This window comes from Orcinus orca, chromosome 18 (assembly GCF_937001465.1).
Source record: "Orcinus orca chromosome 18, mOrcOrc1.1, whole genome shotgun sequence".
In the NCBI taxonomy this organism is placed as follows: domain Eukaryota; kingdom Metazoa; phylum Chordata; class Mammalia; order Artiodactyla; family Delphinidae; genus Orcinus; species Orcinus orca.
In genome coordinates this window covers 54,473,820-54,501,619 of record NC_064576.1, presented here as the reverse complement: position 1 = coordinate 54,501,619, position 27,800 = coordinate 54,473,820, and the positions used below count along the sequence as shown (strand labels likewise).

Here is a 27,800-nt window from a genome sequence, read left to right as displayed (position 1 = left end):
AAATCCAAACATTTCTCAGATCTCTGAAGAAATGAGGAAATAAATGAAAAGGCAGGCCTAGCAGCTTACAAGAACACTAACAATTAGAAGCTGGAAAGAAGATGTGCAAAGGAGACAAGTGTTATCGTAAGAGAGAAGAAAAGAAAGAAGCTGTAACGAAAGAAGTCAAACGCCATCTTAACATGTAAGGACTTGTCAAGAGTGTCATATAATGCAGAAGATGAAGCTAAAAAAAGGGTTCACCAAGCCTGCTGACCATCCCCCAGTATTCATCCTTCCTTTCTGCCTTTAAGTAACACCCCCCCACACACAGTTTTAGCAAAGACAAAAATGTCAAGAAATGAAAGGGTAACCAAATCGTCTCAAGGGAGGAAAAGAGAGAGGGCTCTTCCTCAGACTAGAAAGCAGAGATGATCAGGAATCACATTTAATTTGCTCACTACTGATTATCCAGCCAATACCTAACATGGGGCCTGGCGCATAAGCAGCAGTCAAATTTATATTATATTTGCTGAGTGAATGAATGGATGGTAATATTTTGGGGTAAAGCTAAAGATGTATAAGAAACGTCACACCTGATGCTTATATTGCTAAAAAGAAGAGAGGAAACTATCGGCTGAGAAGAAATAGGGAGATGTGATCTTTGGGAAATAAAGTTCATTGTCTTCATGATTTCATATCACTATTTTCATATATGCCAATCTTTGCAGTATTTTATCATTATTCACTTTAATAATAAGATTCATTTTAAAAACAAGAATATACCATAGCATAGCTGCTTAACAAGACTTCGACTTCAAAAAAACTGATCAACATTTTTATTAAAACTATCACTAAAAGGAATCCAATACAGTGAACTTACTTTTCTGACAGATGCTCTAGTTTTCATGTGACTGTTTCTGAAAGTCTGGAAGGTCGCCATAACTATATTGCTGTTGTAGGTAATCAGTGAAGAGTTAGTCCACAAAAGACCTAAAGAAAAAATATTAAAAGAAAATAACTATTTTATTGATCTTAGTGATTCAAGCAAGCATTTTGTGCTAACTTCTTTAAAGTCAGTCATTTACAAAAAAAAAAAATAAGAATTCTGAGACGTAAAAATTTATTAAGCAATCCAACATGAATATTTGAAAAATACGAATATTGGCACCTTAACGAGATACCAAATTATTACAAAAATCTTTTTAGGTTCAAAATGATTATAAACTAGTTTATCCTTATCTAGTCAATCTCACTGCCCTTTTTTATTACAAATAAGAAAATATTTGAAAGCCTCAATAAGAAATATTTCAAAAGCCTTTTAAAAATCTAAAGCAGAGAACGTCACAAAAAGAATCTCAGCCTTCTTGCCTCCTAAAAGTCACTCTATCCCTACAGCAACTGTGAATGCTCTAAACATTCTTATTTCTTGGGCAGAAAGGTTTAATAATAAACAAATGAGAATACGAAATCTGTACATATCAAATAAAATCAGATAAAAACAAAGCCCTTATATAGGAATCTCAACAGCATACCAATGATGAGAGTTCAAAAACATCCAAGTTAAATGATTAATACTGTAGTATTTAAAACACATGCACAGACATGTGTTTATACACACACACATACACATCCTCCTTGGGAGAAACTCTGAAACTAAGTCTCAGCTTTTTATCAATGCTTTAATGAAATACCTTTTAGAGCTTAAATCAACCTGGGCATTAACCACTCAATATCCACATTTGACCACAGTAACTTGTCCCTTCATTCAAAATCTACTTGCACTACATGCTATAGATACGGAGGAGAACAAGGCAAATATAGCCCATTTGGATCAGAGTCTTACAAGGAAAATGTTTTATTACCGTAAAGGGCAGGAGTGAGAACTGAATACTAAATCACTAAACACTAAAAAAATTGAATCAATAAAGATTTGAGAAATGGCTAATTAGTTTCAATCAAACTGGTCTTCTCAAGAATTACCTAGTTGAGGTTTTCAAGACATTTACTTAATATCAATTTATACTATGAAGACATTTATAGGCAAAACCACAACCTAGTCCCCTGCAGAACTGAAAAAAAAAAACACCTAAATTTTAGTGGAGTTCTAATTTTATATTCTTCCACAACAGAGATAAAACTAAGTGTGTGTGCAGGCAGGCACACACATGCACCTCCCTTTAGAGATTTCTATATTCTGATTTTTCACAAAGAATTCTATTTTTTACACAAAAAATTCCTATTCTATTCTGAACTAAGAAAAATCCTAGTGGTCTCTTTAACAATAAAATTTGATTAATGACTGGAATTGCAGCAAAATTGTCAGAAAGGCAAGGGAGGTCCCGATAGCACAAGATAAAGAACCATACACCAGGATGCAGAAAAGTAGCACTTGTGTCCCTGTTGTACCTCTCATTAGCTTTGTTTCCTCTAGGTAAATTGCAATATCTCTGCATCTGTTTCCTCCATGTATATTACATAGGTGTGTATGATGTATATTACCTCGATGTATATTACCCTACTTACTGGACAAGTTTATTGTAAGAATCAAATGGAAAATTTAGGGGAGGCACTTGGGAAACCATAAAACATAGGTAAGAGAAAAATTAAATATTTACTTACGGACCAAAATGATCAAAAGGACCAAAATTCTCAAAACAAGGTGTAAATACACAGGTCTATGTAACCAAGGCAAGAAAATAATTCTTTTCTTTGTCCCAGGCCAAGTCACTCTCCTTTTTTTTTCAGCTGCCAAAAACCCTCAGGGGCAAGTGGACTTGCCTCAAACTTCACATAAAACATATAAAATATATAGGCCAACACAAGGGTGCCAGCAAAGTGAAACACTCAGATTCATCTCCTGAGTAAACCGGCACCACCTTTCTGGAGGGCAATTTTGTACTGCATGTCAGAACCCTGAAAATATTCCTATCCTATGACACAACCGTTCTATTTCTGGGAATTCATCAAAGGAACTGATGCTCCTGGAGCAGCGAGGGTTCTAAGGAGAGTTTATAATGCACCAGTTGCTGTGCTAAGAGATTTCCTTGCACATCTCATTTAATCCTTAGGACTGGCAGAGCAGTACTCCAGTTCTACCATGAGAAAAACAGAGGCAAGAGGAAGGGGTTAACAATTCACCAGGCCCACACAGTAAGCAGTAGAGGGCTGAGATGCAAATCCAAACCTTCAAATTCTAGCACCCAGGCTCTTACCCTCTTCTCTATAGTGTATATAGGCTTGAAAAGCTGTTCACCACATTTCGTAATAGAGGGAAATAAAGAAGCACTCTAGATGCCAGAAACAGGAGAGAGACTGAATTACCTAGAGTGCATTCCCACAATGCCAGAAGGGCAGCCATTACACACAACTTGGAAGGACAGAGGACCAGCACACAGAGCATCTTTACTTTCTCAGACCCCTAACCTTGCAGAGAGGGCGGTGTTGGGTAAAGAGATGAGACAGCAATGACCTTTGCAGCTGCTGACTAAAGTCAACAAGAGCAAAGATTAAACTCGAACTCACTGGAGGCTTCACCAGGCAAGAAACTACTGACCCATTACCTCACCTGAAGGTGGAGGTGCAACAGGCCAAGCCCCTGAGGGAAGAAACAGTCACACGGAAGTAGGGGAAGATCAGGGGGCTCTGATACAACATCCCGGATCTGACACCTCAAGCTACCCCAGTTCATTACCTGCAATATCCTGAACAGCCGACCTAAATAGAACACCCTTTTCAAAGCTGAGTACTGAAGAATCCAGTATGGACCTATGAAGAATCATTTAAAAACAAAACAAAACAAAAAACCACATAAGAGATATACTAAAGAAAGAAAAACACTCCAGACAAATATACTCATGCCACCCGAAACTCACATTATCTGTTTTTAGAATAGTACCTCAGACTTTATATTAATAAAAAAGAAACTAAATTTAATTCCACGTTTACACTCGCTTCACTCATTGAAGAAAAATACACTTACTGAATCCTACTCCATAGCTTTGTGTTCAACTTAAAACATAAGTAAAATATTAACCTCACAAAGAAAAAAAACCTATGAGAGAATATCTACGCAACAGTCCATAAAAGTGAATCCAGCATGAGATGACATGACTCATACTTCTGAAAAGCAAAGAAACAAAAATCATCTTTGAAAAGATATAAAGGCAGATGGGGGGAGAAAGTAACACAGTAGGGTTCCCTCACCATCTTTTATAATTAGAGAGAATGTAGTTTTAGACAGATTTCACAAATGGAGCAAAAATACAGTATTTTCCCTTGGAACACCTTTATGTTACAATAATAAACTTTTCACTTAATGCTTTTTTGTTTTGTGTCCCATTCTTGGTGAGTAAACAAGAGTCCTAAATAGGGAATAACTAAGGGTGTTTCCCTAGAGTCAAATAAATTAAAGTGAACCTGGATAATTTTTTAAAAAGCAGATCAGAGGCAAAGTACAGATGGGCAACGCAGACAACTGAAAAGTAAGCTGCTGGAGCTCAGGAAAGCCACAGGATATAAAAACACCACCATAAAATAAATGAAATCCCCTGAGAAGCAGCAAAAAAGCAGAATAGATATTACAACCAAGAAAGTTTTAAGAAATATCACAGAATGTAAAAGAAAACAAATGAAAGGTAGAGAAACAATTATAAACAGTAAACAGGTATTGGACACTTTGAATATATTACACCTACCCCTTTGATCCTGCGATTTCACTTCTGAAAATTTATCCTACATGTGTACTTGCACAAAATTCACAAAGATATATGTGAAAGAACATTCACGAAAACAAAAAAGGCTGAAAAGCTAAAGATAACCTAGAAGCCCATCAATTCAAATAAATTATAATACTTTCATATGACTATTACCCAGCTGTTGGAAAGAGAGCAACACATACTGATGTGACAGCATGTCCACAATATATTAAGGGAAAAAGCAAGTTACAGGACAATGTAAATAGTGTGCTCTCTACTTGAGATTTTTTATTTTTAAAATTATATACACACACAATGACACTCATGTGTGTGTTTGTACAGGCCCAGGAAATACTATGATAGATATAGACTAAACTCATGATAGTGGCCACTTGTGACAACTAGGATTTTTTTTAACGTCATAAAATGTCAAATACCTATAATATGGAAAGATGATAGATTATTAAATAAAATAAGGCAGGTTCCAGCATGTTCACATTATCCCATTTTGTGTAAAACCTCTATGACTACATGTGTGCATTTATATAATACATGCAATATAAAAGAGAACATACACTAGATGGGTATAAACATTGGCTTTATCTGGGTAGATGCAATTATGTGTTTCTAGATGTGCATAAATTCTTTTATAATAAGAAAAATATTTCCAAAGTCTTTCCTCTCCTCTCCTCTGGCCTAAGTATTCAGGTCAGCATCATATATTTCTTGATCTTTTTTTTACCATGAGTTAACAGAGCCAAGGACTCTCTGAAATTCCTTCCTAGCCCTCTATCGACAATACTGTCCTATTTTGACCCTCCTCCTCCTGCACTAGTTCTCTGACTTCAGTACCTGTACGGATCAGCTTAAATCTATTACCTCCCTCCAACAAGATCTGAATTCAGGAAGTCTACATGGAACCCAGAAATCTGTATCTTTTACAAGTACCCTATGTGGTTTCTGACTGAGAAACAGCTGTCTATCTATCTCTTTAGCCATTACATTAGTCTCCTTCCAAAATTATTTCATAACTCGTTACTCAATGACTAATAATTCTAACCTCCTCTTTGGTACTCATTTTATTTAGTCTTCCAAGGATATTTTATTTCTACCTCTGGTTTAACTATGCAAATAACTCCCCAACATATATCTCCAGTTCAGTTCTTGCACCTGAGTTTCAGTTCCTTATACCCAATTTTTATTAGATACTTCCAAGTAAATATCCCAGTTACTCCAAAATTAGCATGTTCAAAAACTGAATAAAACTTTCCTCTCTAAACAATCTCCTCCTGTTTTCTCTGTATCAGTAACACCCAGTAAACCAGTCAAGCCAGTAGGTCTTTCCCTCAGTCACTACTGACTATCACATCTAGTCAATAACCAAACTCTAACCCATCATCCTCCTAAACTTCCCTCAGATGTACCCTCTCCTCCATCAGCTGAACTGCTACTTACTCTTCACACATCAGTTCAAGGACCTCCCTTCTTGAGAACACTTGGCTCATCTCCTGTATCCCTCCTTGCCGGAACAAGTAGCCACCTCCTTTATGTCCCCACAGTGGTTTGTCCTTTATTCCTTTGATGCCATTGTTTGCATGCTTCCCTCCTTTTGTGAGTTTTGAAGACAAGTGTTTGTTATTGTATTTGTATTCTAGCACAGTAAGCATTCAAACGTCCGCTGAATAAATAAAAAGCAATTATTTTTAAAGAGCAAAGCTGACCTTTAAATGTTGGAATGGACACTTCTACATTTAATGAATTATTTGTGAAAATATAATTAAAAGTTTCCAATAATTTCTACTTTTATAACATTTATAATAAATGCTCCAAGTACATATTTTGGCCAAATCCCAAATGTCCAAGTGTTAAAAATATTCTGTTGAATATAACTAAACAGGGCAAAATATATGAAACATTGCTTTTCAAACATCAGACGAGAGACAACGCAAGACTATGATCCCTGAGAGAAGAGAAACACTTCCAGGTCACAACACAAGGAGAGGAAAGCTAAGCAGTCTGCAGTCTCACCGAGCTGCAGAAACAGAGGTCGTAGTTTGGGAAGGCCAAGGTGGTTAGAACTTGCAGGGCAGATATACTGGAGGGAGAGCTCAGAAAGAGTGAGAGCTTTAGAGATCTGCAGGTGGGCGTCCCTAGGGTCCCTGACCGAATGCCGATCTGTGCCGAGTAGCTGAGGTTGGGGAAATAACGACTAGAGAGCAGTAGGCCAAACAACACCTGGAGCCAGACAGGGCTTGGGAACAGTCCGCATTCCCACCAAGCAGAGTGGGAAAACTTTGTAATGTATCAGGTAATGGATGGACTCCTCAGAAGGGAATTGCTTTAGTTGAGGAACTAAGTCAGCACTACGCAGAAGGCTGTTCTGGACTCACCCTAACAAAGCTTAAAGGCGAGCCTCAAAACAACCCAACAGATTCCAAATGACCGACCTATTAACCCCAACTAAACCCAACACTCCTAAGGATTACAACAAAACTGAGCGAGCGACAGCATAAAATTCAGTGACTGGCACACAGTCAAAAATGATCAGGTATACAGCAGAGGAGAAAAATATGACCCATAAGCAGGAGGAAATAAGTCACTAAGTGCAGATCCAGAAGTGAAAGAGATGATGGAATGAACAGAAAAGATGTTAAAACTATATTATTGAAACAAATGTGTTCCATACACTTAAGAAGGGAGAGGAAAACATGATCATGATAAGGAAAGAAACAGAAGAGGGAAGACACTCAAATTGAACTTCTAGAGATGAAAATAAAATACATACCAGATGCAATTAATAACAGATTAGATACTGCAAGAGAAAAGTTCAGTGAATTTAAAGACCTAGCAATAGAAACTATCCAAAATGCTGCACAGAGAAACTTAAAAACAAACAAGCAAAGCAGCATCGATGGCCCACTGTAAAAGGTAAATAACTGGAATCCTAAAAATTGTGTGTGTGGGGGGGGGGGCAAGGGGGCAATATATGAAGACAAAATGGCTCAGAACTTCCCAAAGTTGATGAAAACCAAAAACTGATAGATGCAAGGAAGATTAACAAACCCTAAGAAAAATAAACACGAGGAAGACCACACCCATATACATCATAACCAAGTTTCTGAAAACCAGTGATAAAGAGAAAAATCTTAAAAGCAACCAGACAGAAAAGTACACATCACATACAGAAGAACAAAGACAGACAACAAATTTCTTATCAGAAACTATGCCAAACCACAAAATAAGACAATGGAGCAACATCTAAAAAGAGTGTCAACCCAGATATCCATACCCAAACATCTTTCAAAAATTAAGGCAAAATAATGTGAACTAAAAGAAGCTGTGAGAATTCATCACCAGCCAACCATCACTAGAATCACTGTTTAAAACAAGAAGTAAAAAATTCCACAGGCAAAAGAAAAACAATACCTGATGGAAATTTGGGTCTAAACTAAGGGTAATACCTCAAAGGGTCAATATGAGGGTAATATAAAAAATATTTTCTCCTTTTTTAATTCCTTAAAGAACAACTTTAAACTGACAATAACAATGTAATATGGGGTTTAGAAGTAAAGTGTATGATAAAATAACACATAGCATATGGTGTGCTGGAACTGAAAAAATACTGTCCCTACACTATACAAGAAGTGATATTGCTAAGTTACCTTGTAAACCCCAGAGCAACCATCACAAACAAACCAGAATAAGACCTAAGAAGCAAACAGTGGTGTGAAGGGGATGCTATCCCTTTTTTGCAGATAAGGAAGCTGAGGCTCATCGTCATAGGATGGCTATGAGAATGCAATTAAATAATACACTTAAAAACAGTACCTCATATAGAAGGAACTGAAATGTTAGCTTCTTCCTTGGGTACAGACCTGCTGTTTAACTTATAAAATCTAAAAATACCACAGCTATCAGTTACTACTTTGTCTTTCAAAACAATAGTCAATCATGTAAAAAAGATGTGACTGTGACCTAACTGATTATCTATTAAGATATTTGCTTCTCTATAGTTTCCTGTATACCAACAATAAACACAACTTTAAAAAAAAAACCCTAAAATATTGAGGCTGTGCTTTCAATGTGAATATGCTTCCTAGAAGGTAGAGTAATAATGTTCTTAACCTTATGCATAACTCCCACCTACAAGATTATTTTTAACAAAAAATATGTTCAGAATTTTAACTCAGGAACAGTTTTCCTTATCAGTAACATCTGTGATGCCACGACTCTTAAGAGTATATGGCTGAAAAAGCATTTAAGCAGCTCTTGCAAATAGTAATAAGGCTCTATCCTAAGCTGCCAGCAGCAGGAATGAGTGAACGGATCTGCTTTGTAGATGGTCCAGTGCTCGGCACAGAGGAGACATTCTAAAAGCCTGTGCAGAACTTATTAACCGACAGAATACATGAGGCATAAAAACAGGAAGAGTGTGGAGGTTTCACGCTTGGGGAGCTAGAAGAAATAACTGGCAGACAGCATTATTTTATGTCAAGGTACTATCCAAAGGGCACCTAAAAAATACATTCAGTTGGCGCGGTGAGAGCTAGAGATGTTACTCTAGGAATCATCCGCATATCCAGAGCTTGAAAGCTGATCCTAGAGACAGGGAAAAAACAGAGGATCAAGAGAGAATCTAAGAGGACAACCATGATTGATAAAGGGTTCCCGGCAGGTAAACGAAGAACCACAAATAAGTGGCAGTCAAAGCAGGTGAGGCAGAGATTCAGAATTTAGGTGTCACTGAAGTCAAGAAAGTTTTAAGTATGGCGTGGTCAGCAGTAGACTTGTAAACTCCTGAGGGCAGGAATGATATCCTTCCTTCTCCAAACGCTGCAGGAGTCCGCGCCACAGTGCCCGCCACACAGCTTGCCCTCAGTCACAGTCACGCCATGTTTTTCACAACAGAAGGTGCTGTTATTGCACCCATTTTACACATAAGAAAACTGAGGCACAAAACATTTACATAATTTGCCCTCACACACCTAGGAGAATCTGTCCTGAAGGAGATCACTGCTGAGAGCAAATTTAGCGCAGTACTAGGGAAAAACTCAAAACTGCAGGATGTTAGAAGTACACCAGAAGTACCCACCTTTTCTCCCCTTGTTCACACCCCCTGCACTAGAGAACTTGCAGTACCCAGTCTGAAAAAGTACAAACTGTGAGACACACCTACATCTCCTCCCCCACCCATTTTCCCATTTCCATCTTCCCCCACCCTCAGCCAACTGGACTACAGGTAGGTACCTGACCAACTGAAGTATCTCTCCAGAAATTTCAGAATTAAGATATGGAGATATTTGTTGAGAACCACGCTACAAAATCAAAATATCTTGTGCTGTCACCACAGCAAACCAAAGTTTCATGCAAACCAAAGGTATGGGGAAGCAGAAACCAAGAGCTTTAAAGAGAGTCAATCTGAAAGAAACTGTAACAGACATTACAGAGTCATAGAGACACAAGACTATGTCATGTGTTTCCAGAGAAAAACTGGCAGAGTAACTGCCTCAAGATGTTCTGGTTTCCAGGACGCTGAGCTGGGCTTCAGAGGCAGTCCTGCAACTGCAGGACAAATGCCCTTTTTAAGTAAGTTAATTCAAATGGTTTCTGTTCCTTGCAGCCAAATAATCTCAAGACATCAGAAGAGGTCAAAGAAAAAACACTGGGTAAGCAGTCACTATGTGCTTCACAGTAACTTTGAGGTTTTTAGCTCTCCTATCAGGGATGAAGAAAAAGAGCTCCACTAACACCAATGAACAGATCTGCTGGACTCCCAAACACAAACTCTTTTACACGGTACCTCATTTTCATTCACATAACATCCAATCCATTCCAAGCCTCTATGCCATTTATCTTATTTTTTTCCCCATGAAACATTCTCAGATTAATCCAAAAATGTTAACTTTTCTTCTGTCCAGTCTCTAACCTATACATTTCAAATGCCTTTATGCTAGTATTTTATAATAAAATAAACTTGTGTATATATAAAGATGAGTGGCAGATCTGTTTGGTTTGTTCTTAAACTGATAAAGTGTTTTTGTCTCCTTGCTTTACCAGTTTATACACCCTTAACTAAAGCCCAGGCCAGCTTAGATCTTTTCCTGACCTGTCCCACCCCTCATTTCCTCCGAATGGCTGATTTTACTACTAAAATTCAGGCCACTTAACAGAAAAAGGATAATTCAGCTTACCTAAATATTTATCCTTCCCAAAGTGACTTCAATTACTTTTCAAAGGCACTATGAAACAAGTATCTACATCCTAAGCTTGAAACCCTTGCCAAACGGTGATAAAGACCAGCAAAAAATTCTGGTTTTCTGTCCCTGAGAATCAGTTTGCCAAGATGAAATGGCAGAGAACTTCTTAACTCTATAACAGGTCTCTTTCGCCCATTCTCAAAAAGACACTGCTAAAGTTTTTCACATTTTCTCCAAGTATAGACAGCTCCACTGCCTATTTATAACTAGAAATTTTCCTAAGAATAACCTAAAATGTATCATCTGATTTGGTTTGATTTACTTTCCCAGACATTAAGTTCCTGGAATTTTTTTTAATTAAAAAAAGAAAGACAATTTAAACGTACTATCCTTTTACCAGCCTCAAAAGGCAAAGGAAGACTTCTTCAGCTTCTAGACTTATCCCAGGAGTTCAGGAGCCAGAGAATTTCTCACTGTGGTTCAGGGACTTCAGCAAGTCCCATATCCTCAACAGCTGGGAAATATCATTAGCCTGGAGGTAAACCACTAGGCCCTTATTAGTAGTGCAGCTATGTGGGTACAGACACTCATCACTATCAGTTCAGCCTGGGAATCCATTTGTTCTGACTGCCTTACATTCTCTGATCACTTATAAACTGTTAGTCACAGCTACAACTAACAGTGAAATTCACTGTCAACCTTTGGGTCAGTTCTGCCAGAAGGACCATAAAAAAGTATGCATAACCAGCGTACTAACTGAAAAACGTGACTGTGTATATAAAATGATTCATTAAATGGCACTATTTTAACTAACACTGATTGTGCTAGGAACTGTGCTGCCATTTATCCTAAAATCATAAATAATAATAACACATTAAAATCTTCTTTGCATTGCTGAGTACCCTAAATTTTCTGAGTACTCTATATTTTCTATTTCCAGACATATCAAAATCAGTATCAATCAATATAACATCCTTAACGAGGTGGAAATAAGGTAGGGAAAGCTTATGAGTTTTGCAAGGGGCTGAATAATTACAAAGCTGAAAAGAGAACCAGAATTTTTAACTACAATCTGCACTAAAGCCATTAGGTATGTACCTCAGCAGTATTTCTCACCCTGAAATTTCCTTAGCATCTTAAGCTAAACCACTTCCAGTTTAATAAGGTCTCCGAGGAGGGAAAGCAGAACTGCTACCACGTCATACCACTGTGGTTTAGGTTCTACTGCCATTGTCATTTTACCAACGTTTTTAATACTTTGGTCACATACACTTTTTTTAATAAAGCAGTTTAAGTGCCTGGAATAAAAGAGTAAGTACACCCAATCCATTCGGAACACTGATGGCCAGCATTTGAGCCATGTAACAGCGCTGAAGAAAATCTGACAGCAAATCCAAATCAAAACACTCCGAGGAACTGCTGGACGCTTTCCGTTTCTGTCACAAGATTTGGTTTGTGCCTGGTTCCAGGGCTCAAGGGTTCTGACAGTGAAGGATGCTGTTCGAGGACAAAGTGCAATGTCCTCCTCCTCCATATGCTCCTGTGCGCGCACCACGAACACAAACTAAGCATACGCAGCAGCACGCACGGAGGGGACCCGGCTCTGAAGACCACCCTGGGGATGGAAACTAAGCTTGTCATCCAAGGGGGACGCTGCTCCGCCGCCACACTCGGACCCCTGGAAGACCCATCTCCAGCCCGAGGACACCCCTCCCCCACGGCCCGGTGCCTCGAGCTTCCTACCTCCGCCCCGCTCCTCCCGCCCTCCTCCCACCGCCGTACGAAGGCGCAGCTCGGGGCAGCTCCGAAGTCGGGCAGGGACTGCGGGTAGACGAAGGGGCTGCGGCGCCCGAGCCAGGCCGCTATATCCACCGCGGCCCTACACCCCGCCTCCACCCCAGCCAACGGCGCTGCTCACGCCGCGGGCGGATCCGCGCCCGGCTCACCTGGGGGCCGCAGCCTCCGCAGCTCACAGGCATGTCACCGGCCCGCAACGACCAGCCGCACGAGCTGCAGAGCAGGCGGGCGCCCCCTCCCGCAGCGGCCCCCCAGCCCTCCCCCCCCCTCCCCGCCCCGCGGCCTGCCCACCCCCGGCTTCCGCCGCAGCAACTCCAGCCCGCAACACCTCCTAGTCCTCACGCCTCCCACTCACTCACGCGAGAGGGTGGCACGCCTCTCGCGAGAAGAACCCCGCGCCAAAGCCCGCGCAAAAGTGGGTGGGCTTTTTTAAAAAGGAAAAAAGGAACAGGAAAAACCTTCCCACGTGCTCCAGGGCAGCTAGCAGGACCGCCCCGCGCATCATGTGACCACGCCCAGCTGCCCCTCCATTGGCCAGAATCCTCTGGGCCAGGGGAGCTTTAAACTCGAGGCTGACCTTCGAACCTGCTGCAGACGTCTTGCGCGCTTCCTGGTCCGTTACCTTGGAAACTGTTTAACCATTTCCTCTGGCAAAATATCCAAGTCTTGGCTTTCTTTCTGCAGTTTTGGTTTAAGGCCCTGCCACCTTTCCTTCGTCCCCTTGGTTTTACCGCCTGGGGTCAGTTGGGCTCCCTCTTCGCCCCAGGCTAGCTTTGCTTTCTTCTGATTCCCGGGGCCCTTCTCATAGCGGCAGCCCCACCAGATCGGACGGCCCAAGAAAGGCTCATCCTTTGGGATAGCTCCGCCCCTTCTCCCCAGCATCTCTAGGGAGGATCACTCACAGCGCACCAGGCCAACTGCCCTATCCTAACCTCAACAATTAGCATCAAGGGATCTCCGGGCCCTAGTGCTCACCCTTCCGTCGTTACGCGATATCGGAATCGGGAAGTAAAAGCATTGGTCACGGAGAAACCAAGCTCTAGATGAAAAGCTAATATGTAGAAACAAGGTAGAATCAGAAGGGCGAATCCAATGATGTTGCAGTCTCCTCGAAGACATCTATCCCTCAAGGGTGGAAATACCTGATAGATGAGAAAGACGTTTTTAAGTGTATCCTCATTATGAGTTTTGCCCTGGTTGGGAGAAAGGGGCAGGGAAGAAAGGGTATATTCGTATGTTCATTTCTTCATTTAACAAATTTTTGTTGAGCTCCTACATATGTTAGGCACTCCTCCAGGCTCTTGATTGAGCTGCCTCGAAGACAGATAAATCTAGGTTCTAGGGAGCTTATGGGGGGGGGAGAAAAATGTCGTTAGTGTTAAGCTCTGTGCAGAGGAAATACAGTGAATGATGTGATGGTGATTGTGATGGGGTGACCCTTTTGAGGAGGAGACATTTAAGAAGTGGTTGGCTTAACAGGCATGCAAATATCAGAGGGAAGAGCATTCCAGGCAAAGGATACAGCTAATTCAAAGGCCCTAAATAGGGTTTGAGGGGGAAGGTATGAGAAAGTAAGAGGAAATAAGCTTGGAAATGTGCTTGGAGAAGTAAACAAGCATTGGTTACATCCTGTAGGGCTTTGTAAGCCAATAAAGGAATTAGGGAGTTTATTCTGAGTGCAGTGGAAAGCACTGGAGAGTTTTAAATAGGGGAGAGACACCTATGGTTTAATTTTTTTAAAGCTCTTCGCTGCGGAGAATGGATCTTAAGGAGACCACAGAGGAAGCAGGGAGATTAGGAGATTTGTAATCTATGTAAGAGAGACTCCTGAAAATTTTTAATTTCCAATGACCTTGACATTCCTATTCTAAAATCCATTAGGTCAGAGTCCTGGTTCTGTTTGCCTGTTTTGTTAAGAACATCTAGATATCCTTCAGTTACTGCTGTTTAATTACAGTTGGAGAAATAAATGGGAAATTTTGTTACTTGGGAAAATGAATGGCCCAAAAGGAAAGTCACCTTTGATTTGTTTTCCTCCATTTACAACACACAGATAACCACCTCTTCTGTCCAAAAGTCAGTTCTAAGAAAAACCAACATAAAATGATGTTCAATGCAGATATTTATTCCTAAGTATAAGATTTGAAAAGATAGAGGTTGAAGGCTAGAAAATGAAGATGTTTCACTAACAGAAACAGAAATCAGGAGACCTGAGTTCCAACTGGGAGAACTCATTAACTCAACCAAATCAAAGTACCTTATCATCCTTGAATCTCAGCTTCCTCATACATAAAACAAGGCAATGAACTAACCTACACTCAAAGTGGTTAAGCCTGAATTACACTTTGGCATGCACACACCAGCAAGACGGAAGCTGAAAAGGGAAATGAAATGAATTTTTATAAAAACCTAACAGAGTCGTCAGCACATGCCAAATGAAATTGGAAATGCGCGCACACACACACACACACACACACACACACACACACACACACACACACACACACACACACACACACACAGCAGCTGAGGAACTATGAAACTGATTAATACAGATACCAGCAATGTTTCCCTAAGAAACCTTGGCCTTCTCAGAGTGTGAAAACGGAAGCATTGCCACCTGCTCAACCTCATACTCCCTTTCTCTGTAGCTATTTTGAACCTATGTAGTATTTAGTGAATAATGATGCACCTTTTCCTAATCAAGATTTAAGAACTAGAAAAGAAATGTTTAAAAGATCTGGAGCGATATTTTAAACTTAACACCTTGGTTTTAATGAAAATAAGATTTCAAGAAACATTGTATCTTTTTTTGAAATGAAAAGTGCTGAATGAGAAAAGGTATTATTTTAACACATTAAGATCATTCTTTTAAACTGCTGAAGGAACTGAGTACTCCTTTGAGTGCTGTTTGCAGTCCTTATAATGATTAACTGAAACAGCTGCTTGTTACTGCTAATTTAGATGAACAATGGGCTCAACTCTACCATTCTAACCTAAATTAAAACAGCCATAAATCCTCCCAAGTCACACTAGCAACACAGTCACTGTGGTGTCTCTTGCCAGCTACCATTATTTTGAATCCAACGAATGTAAAGTGAGAAGAAATTAGGGTTGAAATCCATTTCTACAGGTGTCCCTAGTTCCTGGATTGTTTTTATTTTCTTTTTTAACAGCTTTATTGAGCTATAATCCACATACAATACAATTCACCCAGTTAAAATGTACAGTTCAGTGGTTTTGGTATAGTCCCAGAGTTGTGTAATCATCACCAAAATCTTATTTTAGAACAGTATTTTCCCACACAAAAGAACCCCCATACCCATTAGCAGTCAATCCTCCACCTTGTCCCCAGCCCTAAGCAATGACTAATCTATTTACGTGTTTATAAATTCGCCTATTCTGGAAATTTCATATTAACAAAATTATCCAATATGTGGTCTTTTGTGTCTCACTTCATTCACATAATGTTTTCAAAGGTCAACCCTGTTGTAGCATTTATCAGCACTTCATTTCTTTTTATTGCCCAATCGTGATTCCATTGTATAGATATAGCACATTTTATGTATCAACTTATCAGTTAATAGGCATTGGATTGTTTCCACTTTTTGCCTATCTGACTAATGCTGCTTTGAATATTTGTGTACAAGTTTTGTGTGGATGTTGCTTATTCTTTTTTAATACTTTAAAAAATAAAATATATCCAGTTTACAAAGTCCATATATTTTTTTTTTTTTCCCTAGCACAGCTACTTCTCTCCTAGCTTTGTCTTTTTTGCCTGCTGTTTGAAATATGTACACTCTATCCCCAGAGGGTTGGCATTTCTACTTGGGTAATTCACATCTGACCATGTCACTCCCCTGTTTAAAACCATTCAGTGGCTTATTATGGTTCGGCCCATGATCTTCCTAACTTTCTCCTCTGCTCTGATATCATTCTCCTTCTTGGACAAGTCTTCCTTTCGGTTGCTTGAAATAGGGCCAGACCCTCCCTGCTTCAGGGCCTTCCCACAGGCTGTTCCTTCAGTAGTAATGTGCTTTCTCTCTCCAACCCCCTTAGCCTCTGAATGCCCATGAATCCTTCAGCATCCTGCTCTACTCTCATTTCCTCAAGAACTCTTGTCCTAACTCCCCAGACTAAGTAAGATCCTCCTTATCTAGGACTCTCTACTTTTTCTTCAAAGCATTCATCAACTTACAATGATTCCTATTGGAGTAATTATTTGGTTAATGTCTGTCTCTATCCTCCGCTAGATAGTAGGATCCCTGAGCAAGAACCACATCTGTTTTTAGTTATACATGCCTGGTACATAGAGGGTGTTAGTAGTTATTCAACAGCTATTCAAAGGAAGGAAGGAAGGAAGGGAGGGAGAGAGGGAGGAAGAAAGAGAGAGAAAGAGAGAGAGAAAAAGGAGGAGGAGGGGGAGAGGTGGTAGGAGGGAGGGGAGAAGTAGGAGGAGAGAAGGAAGGAACAGGGAGGAGGAAGAGGAAAGGGAGAAAGGAGGGAAGGAAGAAAGGAAGGAAAGGAGTTCTGTTTTACCTCTTTTGCTAGAATTGAACTAAATTTTAGGCTCACGATGGAGGCTGTTGGGCCCACGGTGCCACCTCAGCAAACCAAACCTTAGAGAACTTTCATGTCCCTGTACATTGTCCACTAGACCAGAAACAGTATATCCAGTCCGCCAATCCCCAAATGCCAAGCCAACTCTGGACTTATTTCCTTGTTCCTTCTCTCCCCAAGCAAGATCAACTCTGTGACCCCCCAATCAGATATTTTCTATTTTTCTTTTCCGTGTTCTTTATTCTTTATTCTATAAAAAGCTTCCTGGCTTCCACTCCATTTGGCAGTTCTCCGAATGGAGACCGTCTGCTTCATGAAGAGGTAGTTTATTTGTATCACCTAAATTGCTTTCTTTAATCTTTTTTTTTAACACCAGGAATCTTCAGTAAAGTCTTGATAAATGTTGTAAGCTCAATCTGTGCGGCGGCAAAGGGTATTAGTAGAAAGCCTGTCCCATGCTTGAGATGGTGTAGCAGGGGACACACATGTCCCCTGCCCACGCTCCCTGGAGAAGGGGTTGTAGAGAGGGGAAGGCCAGTGGTGTACAGTGAAGCTGAGGCAGCAGAGTGACAAGTCAGAGAACACAGGCTGTGTCTAAGTGCACCTAACATTATGCCTAGGAAAGCCTCACACGTCCCCAGGACACATTCTAGTGGGCTAATTTCTAGCAATCAAGTTAGTAGCTGGTGGGGTCTCCTCCAAAGTAATTTTGCTATTTAATGGAAATGTTACTTTCATTTGTTTACATAGCCTGACGGAGCCAAGACGTTTGGTTTATCAGCGCATGAAAGAATTATGGCCCAGCACGGATGAATGATTTGTTCTTGATCACTGGGGGCACTAAATGTCATAGTTCTGACTAAAATTAGCTGGTTCAATCTGGTTCTACCTTTCCACAGAACTAGGCGTGCTGCACAAAGCTAGCTACTCATTGTCATCCTCCTAATGACCTTTTGACTACAAAGGATACAGGAAAAGATAATTGAGCAGACTACCTTTTCTGGTGGTTGCTTTACAAACATTATTTAGTAATAATAAACCAATGTAAAACATTTGGAAAGTGGGAAAATATGAAAATTATAATTTCATCAGCCATTTAAAAACAAAAATGCTTTTTAAATTTAAAAGGTGAAGTTTCTCATTCATGACTGTTTTACTAGCATGTATATTACACCACAGTCTGTTGTATCGTTTATAACTTATACTTACTTTACTCTTTTGTAGTGAGTCTCTTGAAGGATAAAACTCATCTTAACCATTCTTATAACATGATACGTAGTAATTTTTTTTTATTGAAGTAGAGTTGATTTACAATGCTGTGCCAATCTCTGCTGTACAGCAAAGTGACTCAGTTACACACATACATTCTTTTTAAAATATTCTTTTCCATTATGGTTTATCCCAGTAATGTTTTCATATATATATATATTAGTGAATAATACAGGTTATAATTCAGAAGTGCCACTCCAAATTAGACATCTTGAATTAGCAAAATAAATTTGAGTACTATTATATATCCTACTCACATATAATAATTCTTCTGATTTAAAACATCATAGGTATAGCTAAATTACTAACTTAACTTCCAATATGTAAAACACAGATATACCATCTTTTAAGAAAACATAATGTGTATTGTTTGAAATTCAAAAACAAATAATCATGTCTAAATGTAATTACTTCATAAGACAATTTTTAAAATATCAGTGCCTTTCTGATTTTAAATAGTTGGTATAGAGTTAATTATAAAATAGAAGAGCAAAGGTTCATAAAACACTTATGTTACAGACCTTTCTAATTCAGAGAAGCACAAATCTAATCAAAAATTTTTAAAGCATTTAGCATAATTAAATGGAAAAATAATTTACAAAAACATTTATGTACAACTTTTCAAAAATGTCGTTTGCAAAAGGTGACATAGACTTCCTCTTCATATGAGCCAACAGCATATATGTTTACTACATAAAAAAAGATATTAGATGACTTACCCTGGATTAGGTATCTAAAGGGCAAGGGAAGTCCTTTGAATATTGTCATAACCTTATGACAAGAGAAAACAGATCCTAGAACAAGTTGTTCCTGGGACTATCATTCCTTGTTGCTTGGCTGCTTTGCTTTTCAAATGAAACATTAACTTAACATGAGATAAGAGCATCCGTATTCATTAGTTAACTCACATGAAATTCAACAGAAATATCCTTATGTGATTAAATCTTTAAAAGTAGGTAATACTCATACATGCGAAATATGAATACTGCATGCCTACTTCTGGCCCCAGAAGCATTAAACACTGTAGTAAAAATCTAGGCTGAAAAATCACAGGACTTTTAAGATACCCTGAATGCTTCCCAGGCTTTAAGAAATCCCTGTTCTTTGTGGGATTTTAAGCCATTAAATTGTGCTAGAGATGTCTAGTCTAGCCCCATACTAGTTTTTTGTTTGTTTGTTTGCGGTACGCAGGCCTCTCACTGTTGTGGCCTCTCCCGTTGCGGAGCACAGGCTCCGGACGCACAGGCTCAGCGGCCATGGCTCACGGGCCCAGCCGCTCCGCGGCATGTGGGATCTTCCCGGACCGGGGCATGAACCCGCGCCCCCTGCATCGGCAGGTGGACTCCCAACCACTGCGCCACCAGGGAAGCCCCCCATACTAGTTTTGATCCCTATTTGTTTTGGATCCCCTGGGGTTGTCCTAGAACGGATTTGCTCTTCTTCCCAGCAATGAAACCTGTGAAATCAGCCAACCTTCCAGAGGATAACTAGGAGTCCTCATAGTCAGTTCTCATGAACTTCAAAGCAACCCACCATCTCTGCTTTACTGGCCTACATCACTTCATGGTCAGTACTATCCTCTTCCTCTGAAGGACGTGGCTACCGAAATATAAAAATGCAAACTTAGGCTACATGAATGCTAGTATGATGCTCAGAACAAAAGAGGTGGTGGCCCTACTCTACTCTAAGTTAGTCAGTCCACACCTGCATTAACCAGTGAGATATGACCAGAGGTGAGGGGGTAAGAAAATATGTCATAGGTAAAATTTCACCTGTGTATTTCACTTGGAAAAGGGAAGATTCACAGGGATATAATAAACTGAAGTCGAAATACTGTCATACAATAAATGTCTTAGACTTCTGTTCTTCCAGAGGGAAAGGAGTAGATCTGAGTTCAAATATAAAGCGGAAAATAATTAGCAGTGTCTTAGAATGCAGTGGGTTATCTTTATAAACAGTGGATGTCAAATTTCTTGAGCTATGTGCAATTTTTTATTTTTATATCTTGTTTTTTTGTATTCTTTCTTTTCTTTTTTGGACTAAGTACTCACATTGAGCTTCACTTCCTCATGCTCATGCAATTTATTTTTAAGATACGCTTTTTAGAGCCCAAATTGGTAAGGGCCTAATCTCTGACTTTGTCATATTTTGCTCTTATTTCTAAATTGATTTAAAAGTTCTTCCTTTTTAAAGCCTGTCCTTATCTCACATTTGATTGTGCAGGTTGCTATCCTTATCAGTTGCTGTAATAAGATTCTTACAAAGATCTTGTCATCTCGAAACATCATGCCTAAAGGCAGGGCATAATGGGTGTAACAAGATTCCTACAGAGGTCCTGTTTTACACTCTAACCGCCTGTAATTCTTGCTCTCTTTTTCAGATGGTCAGTAGCTATTCTGAAACTCCTGTATAAACTCTTGATGAAAATAAGATGTGCAATAAATAAAATATGATAGAATACCACACCACCTTTTGTGTATGGCTTGAGGAAATGTCATTCTTTTATGGGAAAGAGAAGTCAACATTTTACAAGGTACTACTTGGGCTTTAGTGTCAAACCCTGTGCCCTGCCAACTTCAATATTAGTCTGAATTTTTTATAACTGTTCTTAATTATCATGAACATTTCTTGCTCACTTTACGTGATTCTAAGAATTCAGCTAAGTTCCCAGAGGGAAAAATGTCCTCAGCTGATGTCTGCCAAAACATACATCATCCTATTCGATTCTGGATCATTATTACCTCTCCACACCAGCATCCTCTGAAGTGCTTGCATTTCTACCTGGTCTCTACCGAAAAAGTCAATGCAGCTTTCTGCTCCAGCATCCCTTCATTAAAACACGACCGGACAATGCCATTTTGCAAACAGAGAGCTCTTTCTGCAGACATAATTGATTCTCAGATACCATTCGGAATCTGTACACCAGTCCCTTCTGCCAGGACGCGGCAAATGCTTCCTCTCCTTGTTTTTAACAATCTGATTCACCACCTCCCCTGGGGACAGGGTTTTGTGACACCACAATGTTCCGTCCTCTGATCCAGCCTGTATTCCACCTCCTGTCCCTCCTCCTGAAATGGCAATAATATATGAAGAGACCAAGCAAATCCTCCACCTGCCCTCAGGGAGAAGTCTCTCTCAAATTACCTGCAAGCCATAGAAGATTGTCATGAATCCTGCCCTCTGTTCATTTGTTCACCACCTCGGCCAACTTGGGTTCTACTTTCCTTGACTCACGACTTCTAATACCTGCAGGTCAAAAAGTGAAAGTTACAGGATGTAATGATGTACAAGATATACATAAGAACAAACACCTGCTGGGAGAAGCCAAAGGCTTTCTGTGCCCCATGCCAAGCATTCAGTTTCCCTGGGCCACCTTCATGATGGATTTCCTCATTAAACACCCTGCCTCTCAGTGATATAACACCAACTTCATGGCTGTTCCAATAACAAGTGGCTCACTTCCACCTATGCCAGGAGCCACTGGGATACTCATATTGGTCATGTTTTACCTCTATAAAGGCATCAACAAAATTGCTCCAGTCTAAGGACCACTCCCTCCCCCCCAAGGCCCCAGTATTTATATGCAGGGTCACTTTACATCCTGTTTTTGCCTGATACAATCATACACAATCCTGGTATAATCACAGTTTTTGCTGTTATTAATGCCTCTCTTCTTTCTCAAAAAAATCTGTTCGTAAACTAAATTATAATGACATCCTATTTATATCCTGCCTTAGACAGACCCTTTTTTATCTGCCAGGTCAAAATGGACCTGTCTCGGATACCACCCCAGACCGCTAGCCAGACAGAAATAACCAGCCAGACCTAAAGCTATATCTGCAGCCTCACTCTTCCCACTACCAAGGTAACTAATTGGTCATTTCTCCTTCCCACCATCTAAATTGTTTATTTAAATGTCATCCACACTTACCTCAGAATATCAAATATACATGAACTACATTTTCTAACCAAGGTACTTCTTGGATTTATTCCTCTTTGTCAGTGTTTGTAGCTATAGAATATGTTGAGGAATTCTAAGCCACAAAGGGTAACTGACAAGCTTTCTCAGGGAAGCCAAAGTGACCTTCAAATGTTATGTCAGCAGTGGTACCCAGGGGCAACCCTATTGGCATGTTACTAATCTCAATAACATCCTGGTAATTTCACTCCTTACAACCTTTCACAAAGCTACATGGCACCCTTCTCATCTTCTCAGCATTAAGCCTATCATATTGGTGACCTACAACTACAGCTCCTAAATGCTCTCAAATTCTACAACTCTCAAATCAAACAGCCTCTCCCTTATCCTGCCAAATTCAAGTCCCACCCTTCACACTAATAAAAGATATTTAGGAATACATAGTTCATGTCATACCAGATTCTTGGATGCACTGGAAAAAACTCCAGTACTTCAATAAATGGTATACAAGCAGAAGACCAGAGCTGAGAGCCTACCATCTCATCTCTGCTTGTCATTTGGAGTCTTTGGTCACTGCCCTACACAGAAGATGCAGAATCCCATAATGCTGAGATGTCTACTGCCATCTGGTGTCTAGAAGACTAATTAGTCCACTTGGAGGAAGTGGCATCACCTCCTATCCCCAAAGGTCTGACTCCCCCTGAGAACTCCTGAAAAGACATTTGGCAGGAAGCCTCCATAGGATAAATTTTTCTCCACACTGACTCTGCCTAGCTCCTGCTTCACCCATTATCTTTGCCTCTATGCAACCTACTTGACAGCTGTGCTACTTGAAGGCAGACAGGGACTGTGTGTTGTTTATAATTGATGTTTCCTCTGTCACAGAATTAGGCAATAGGCATCGTTTGGGCAGCAGACTCATCTCTGCTGCCCCACTATATCTTTTAGCCCTCTCTTTTCATACGCTGGTCTGGAGGCTTGGTGCGAGGAATGGCAACAAAAAGTGGAGCTCTGGGATCAGAGTTAGTAGCCTTGAGGATAGTGGAGCTCCAGGGTGCGGGTGATCCAGTTGCTAATGAGTCTAAATCAGGCATGAGCTGTAGTAGTCTCTAAAAGTGCAATAAACAGAGAGGTCTTAGAAGAAGAAACCTAGGTAGAGCCAAAGAGGAATCTTCAGAGAGCAGAAAGACCACACTGTTCAAATGCAGGGCTATTCAGGAGATCTAAGGCAAAGGGTTGCTGACATGTTGTATTTCACAAGGCAAGTAGCTTGGAAGCATGCCATCCTGGGTGTACGCTTAAAGGACTCATGATGCCCCAGTCATCTCTAAGACAGCATTATATTTCCAAGAAATATAGACACATTATAGACCTTTAGGTCTAAGGAGTGAGGGAAGGTTAAGAGAGACAGCTGTGTCCTAATAAGTGGTTTTTATTTTGAAGGCCTGGATCTCAAGAGCATTTAATTTGATCAGTCTGATACAGGTTAGGAAGGAAGTCTGAAAGCTTAGCAAGTACTGAGAGCTGTGAATTTTCATCACTCTTAGCTGGGCTATCTATTATACTCATCCACTAGATTGGGACAGGTTTTAGACAACAGAGCTGGGTGGAAATCCAATCTGGAACTCAGAGTTCCATATCCCCAAAATAGTTCATGAATGCAGCAGGTGTCAAAGGATCTAACAACGAGTATAAGAGGTTATCCAAAAAGTGGACAAATCCAAGCTCAGGGAACCTAGGCTCCGGAGACACTCAGAAATCCAGGCTGACAGCTGGCAGGAACTAAGAATGTGTATCAACAAATAAAATAATCTCTATCCATATGGGTGCAGAAGTAGGACATCAGTTGAGGAAGAGAAATGGCCCAAACAAGGGAAGCTTACGTTCCTGGATCAACTCCTTAGTTACCAAGGACCTCAGGTTCAATGAAAAGAGAGGAATCAATCGTATGAATCAGCAACCAAGTTATTAAATGGAGACATAAGATCAGAGTGAACAGAAGTTTTGAAGTTAGGATAAATCCTAGAACCTGGTTCAGGTTGTTTTGCCAGGAGAATATGGAGGTAGATGATGGGAACTATAGTTTTAAATTATGAAACATTTAAAATAATAAAATAAACTAAAGGTAATATAACAGATTTTTTTAAAGTAAAATGTTCCGGGTACAGTTAAAGCTTTATTCTCACTGTGCTTTCTCCTTCCCTTCCATAGGAAACCACCATCCTGAAATTGATGCATATCATTACCACAAATGTTTTTATACTTTTACTATATGAATTCATAAAAAATATATGCTATTTGAGTGTTTAAATTTTTACATAAACGGTATCATGTGGTGTGTACATATTTGGCAATCTGCTTATTCTTTCACTCAACACTAAAAAATCCAACATACTGACTGATGCATGTTTATACGATTCATTGATTTGTATTAATAGACACGTTTATTTATGCATTCTCCTTTTATTAAATGTCTCTATTTTTCATTAATACAATCTTGCAATACACATTCTCGTACATATCTTTGTGCCCATATGTACGTACCTAGGAATGGAATTGTTTGGTCATAGACCAGAGGTATCTTCAACTAATAAGGTACTACCAAATAGGTCTCCAGGTGGTTGTACTGATTTACATTTCCATTTGCAGGGTGTACGAATTCCCATTTTCTTTTATCCTTGCCAAAACCTGTGTTATCACACAGTTTTACCAACCTGAGGGGTCTAAAATGATATCTCCTTTCCCTGTATTTTTCTGACTACAGTATTATTGAGCATATTTTTAGATGTTTGTTGATATTGCTTATTCTGAATTCCTTTGATGAAAGTTGCCTGTTCGTACAATTTGCCCATTTTTCTAATGGACTGTTTGCTTTCTGAAAATCATTTTATGTGAATTTTTACAGAAGTCAAAGCATCATATGAAAAGATCATTAGTCATTAAATAAATGCAGAGTAAAGTCACAATGAGATAACCTCACCTACTAGAACTTACCTATTAGAACCGCCTTAAAAACTGACAATACCGGGACTTCCCTGGTGGTACAGTGGTTAGGACTCCAAGCTCCCAATGCAGGGGGCCCAGGTTCAATCCCTGGTCGGGGAACTAGATCCCACATGCATGCCAAAACTAAGAGTTCGCATGCTGCAATTAAGGAGCCCGCCTGCTGCAACTAAGACCTGGCACAACCAAATAAATAAATAAAATATTTTAAAAAAAAACCAAAAAAACCTGACAATACCAAGTATGATAAGGACAGGAGCAACAGGTACAAATACTCATTCATCAATGGTGGTATTGAAAATGGCACAGCAATTTGGAAAACCGTTTGGTAGTTTATTATAAAGTAGATATAGAGGCATATATCTACCATATGCCCCAGCAATCCTATGGTGTTTACCTGAAGGAAAGGAAGATACATGTTCATATAAAACCTGTACACAATTTTTTATGGTGGTTGTATTCATAATCACCCCAACCTGGCAACATCCCAATTTCCTTCAACAGGTGAATGGATAAACAAACTGGTAAACCCATATAGTGGAATCCTACTCAACAATAAAAAGGAAAAACTACTGATATAAGCAATGAGATGGATGATCTCAAAATATTTTTATGCTAAATGAAGGAAGCCAGACTCTAAAAGCTATATACATATGATTCCATTTAAATGACACTTTGGAAAGGGCAAAAATATACAGAGAAATATAGATCAATGATTGCCACAAGCTGTGGGAGGGGGGATGGGTTGACTGGAAACAGGCCTTACAGAACTTTTTTGCAGATGAAATAAATATTCTCTACTTTAATAATAGAGCTGATTGCACAACTCTACGCATTTGTCAAGATTCATAGGACTGTACGGAATAGGATGAGTTTCCCTGTTTGAAAATTATATCTCAATAAACCTGACTGCTTGACATATATACACTAATATGTTTAAAATGGATAACTAATAAGAACCCAGTGTATAAAAAAATAAATAAAATTCAAAACCTCAATAAACCTGACTTAAAAATAAAATAAGTGATTTATAGGATATATGTATATATATTACATATACATGTATGATATGTGCTTATATATCATATATACATATGTGTATATATATAATAGATACTAATCCATGGTAGTTTTTATGTTGGAAAGTATTTTTTCCAGTCTGTGGTCTTTTAACTTTTGTATGTTGTTTACTATTGAACAGAAACTTAACATTTTTATTCAGTGAGATTTTGAATCCTTTTTAAAAAATGGGCTACGCTTTTTATGCCTTACTTAAAATAATCCTTCCATAGCCCAACAACACAAAATATTCTCTTATAATTTCCATTTTTTTGGTAACATCTTTATTGGAGTATAATCACTTTACAATGTTGTGTTAGTTTCTGCTGTGTAACAAAGTGAATCAGCTATACATATACATATACCCCCATATCTCCTCCCTCTTGCTTCTCCCTCCCAACCTCCTTATCCCACCCCTCTAGGTGGTCACAAAGCACGGAGCTGATCTCCCTGTGCTATGCAGCTGCTTCCCACTAGCTATCTCTTTTACATTTGGTAGTGTATATATGTCAGTGCCACTCTCTCACTTCATCCCAGCTTACCCTTCCCCCTCCCCGTGTCCTCAAGTCCATTCTCTAGTCTACAGTATTAGTATTACAATTTTTTATAGTAGTCTTGAGATGTGTAGTATTCTTATTGTCAGCTTAACGGGCATTGGCTTCTGTCCTTTAATTGGTTGTCACTTTTGCTGAATTTCTGCAGGGATATGTATTGAACAAATTATCAGAGGTAAGTTTTATGCTCTGTTGCATATTTCTTGTTATTAATTTCCAACTTAACTGCCCTGTGGTTGAGTCCCTAGTTTGTATGACCTGGGTTCTTTAAATTTGTTGACAATTGCTTGAAGCCCAGAAATCAGCCTTTCAAGCTCTAGTTTATTTTCTGTAAACTAGGGGCTGAGTGGAGAGGTTAGATCAGATCAGTGATTCCTAACCTTGGTCAAAGGTAAGAGTCATCCAGGGAGGGTGATCAAAATGGTGCCCTGACCCCTTCCCCAGAGATTCTACTTCCATAGGTCCTGGACACTTTTTAACATGCTTTTCAGATGATTCTTGGGAAGTCAGCTGAGCGTTGGAAACTGTTGAACCAAGGTTGCATTTTTAAAACTGTAGAACTATGGGCTGTGACCTGTTAGTGCAGTGGTTGGGCTGCCGTCTGTTTTTGTAAATAACATTCTATTAGAACACAGTCGTGCCCATTATTTACATGTTGTCTGTGGCTGTTTTCCTGCTGCAGTGGCAGCATTGAGTAGAACTGGAAAAGCCCACATGGCCCACAAAGCCCCAAGTATTTACTACTTGGCTTTTTACAGAAAAAGTT

At 39.5% G+C, this 27,800-nt stretch overlaps 1 protein-coding gene across 4 annotated transcripts in view; it reads right to left on the bottom strand.

Moving 5' to 3' along the window:
* AKAP11 (A-kinase anchoring protein 11) overlaps positions 1-12,925 on the bottom strand; it is a 48,314-nt gene extending 35,389 nt beyond the window's left edge. For 2 of the 4 annotated variants that reach the window (XM_033436731.2, XM_033436734.2), the window contains exons 1-3: positions 12,820-12,911; positions 6,132-6,282; positions 863-972 (exon numbers count right to left, since the gene is read on the bottom strand). In XM_033436731.2, coding sequence (XP_033292622.2) covers positions 863-922 — 60 coding nt within the window. In that variant the 5' untranslated portion in view covers positions 923-972; positions 6,132-6,282; positions 12,820-12,911. Of the gene's footprint in view, positions 1-862; positions 973-6,131; positions 6,283-12,819 lie in introns of all 4 variants that reach the window. The other 2 variants (XR_004485694.2, XM_033436732.2) reach the window with 2 other exon arrangements.
* Between the last annotated feature and the right edge of the window lie 14,875 nt (positions 12,926-27,800).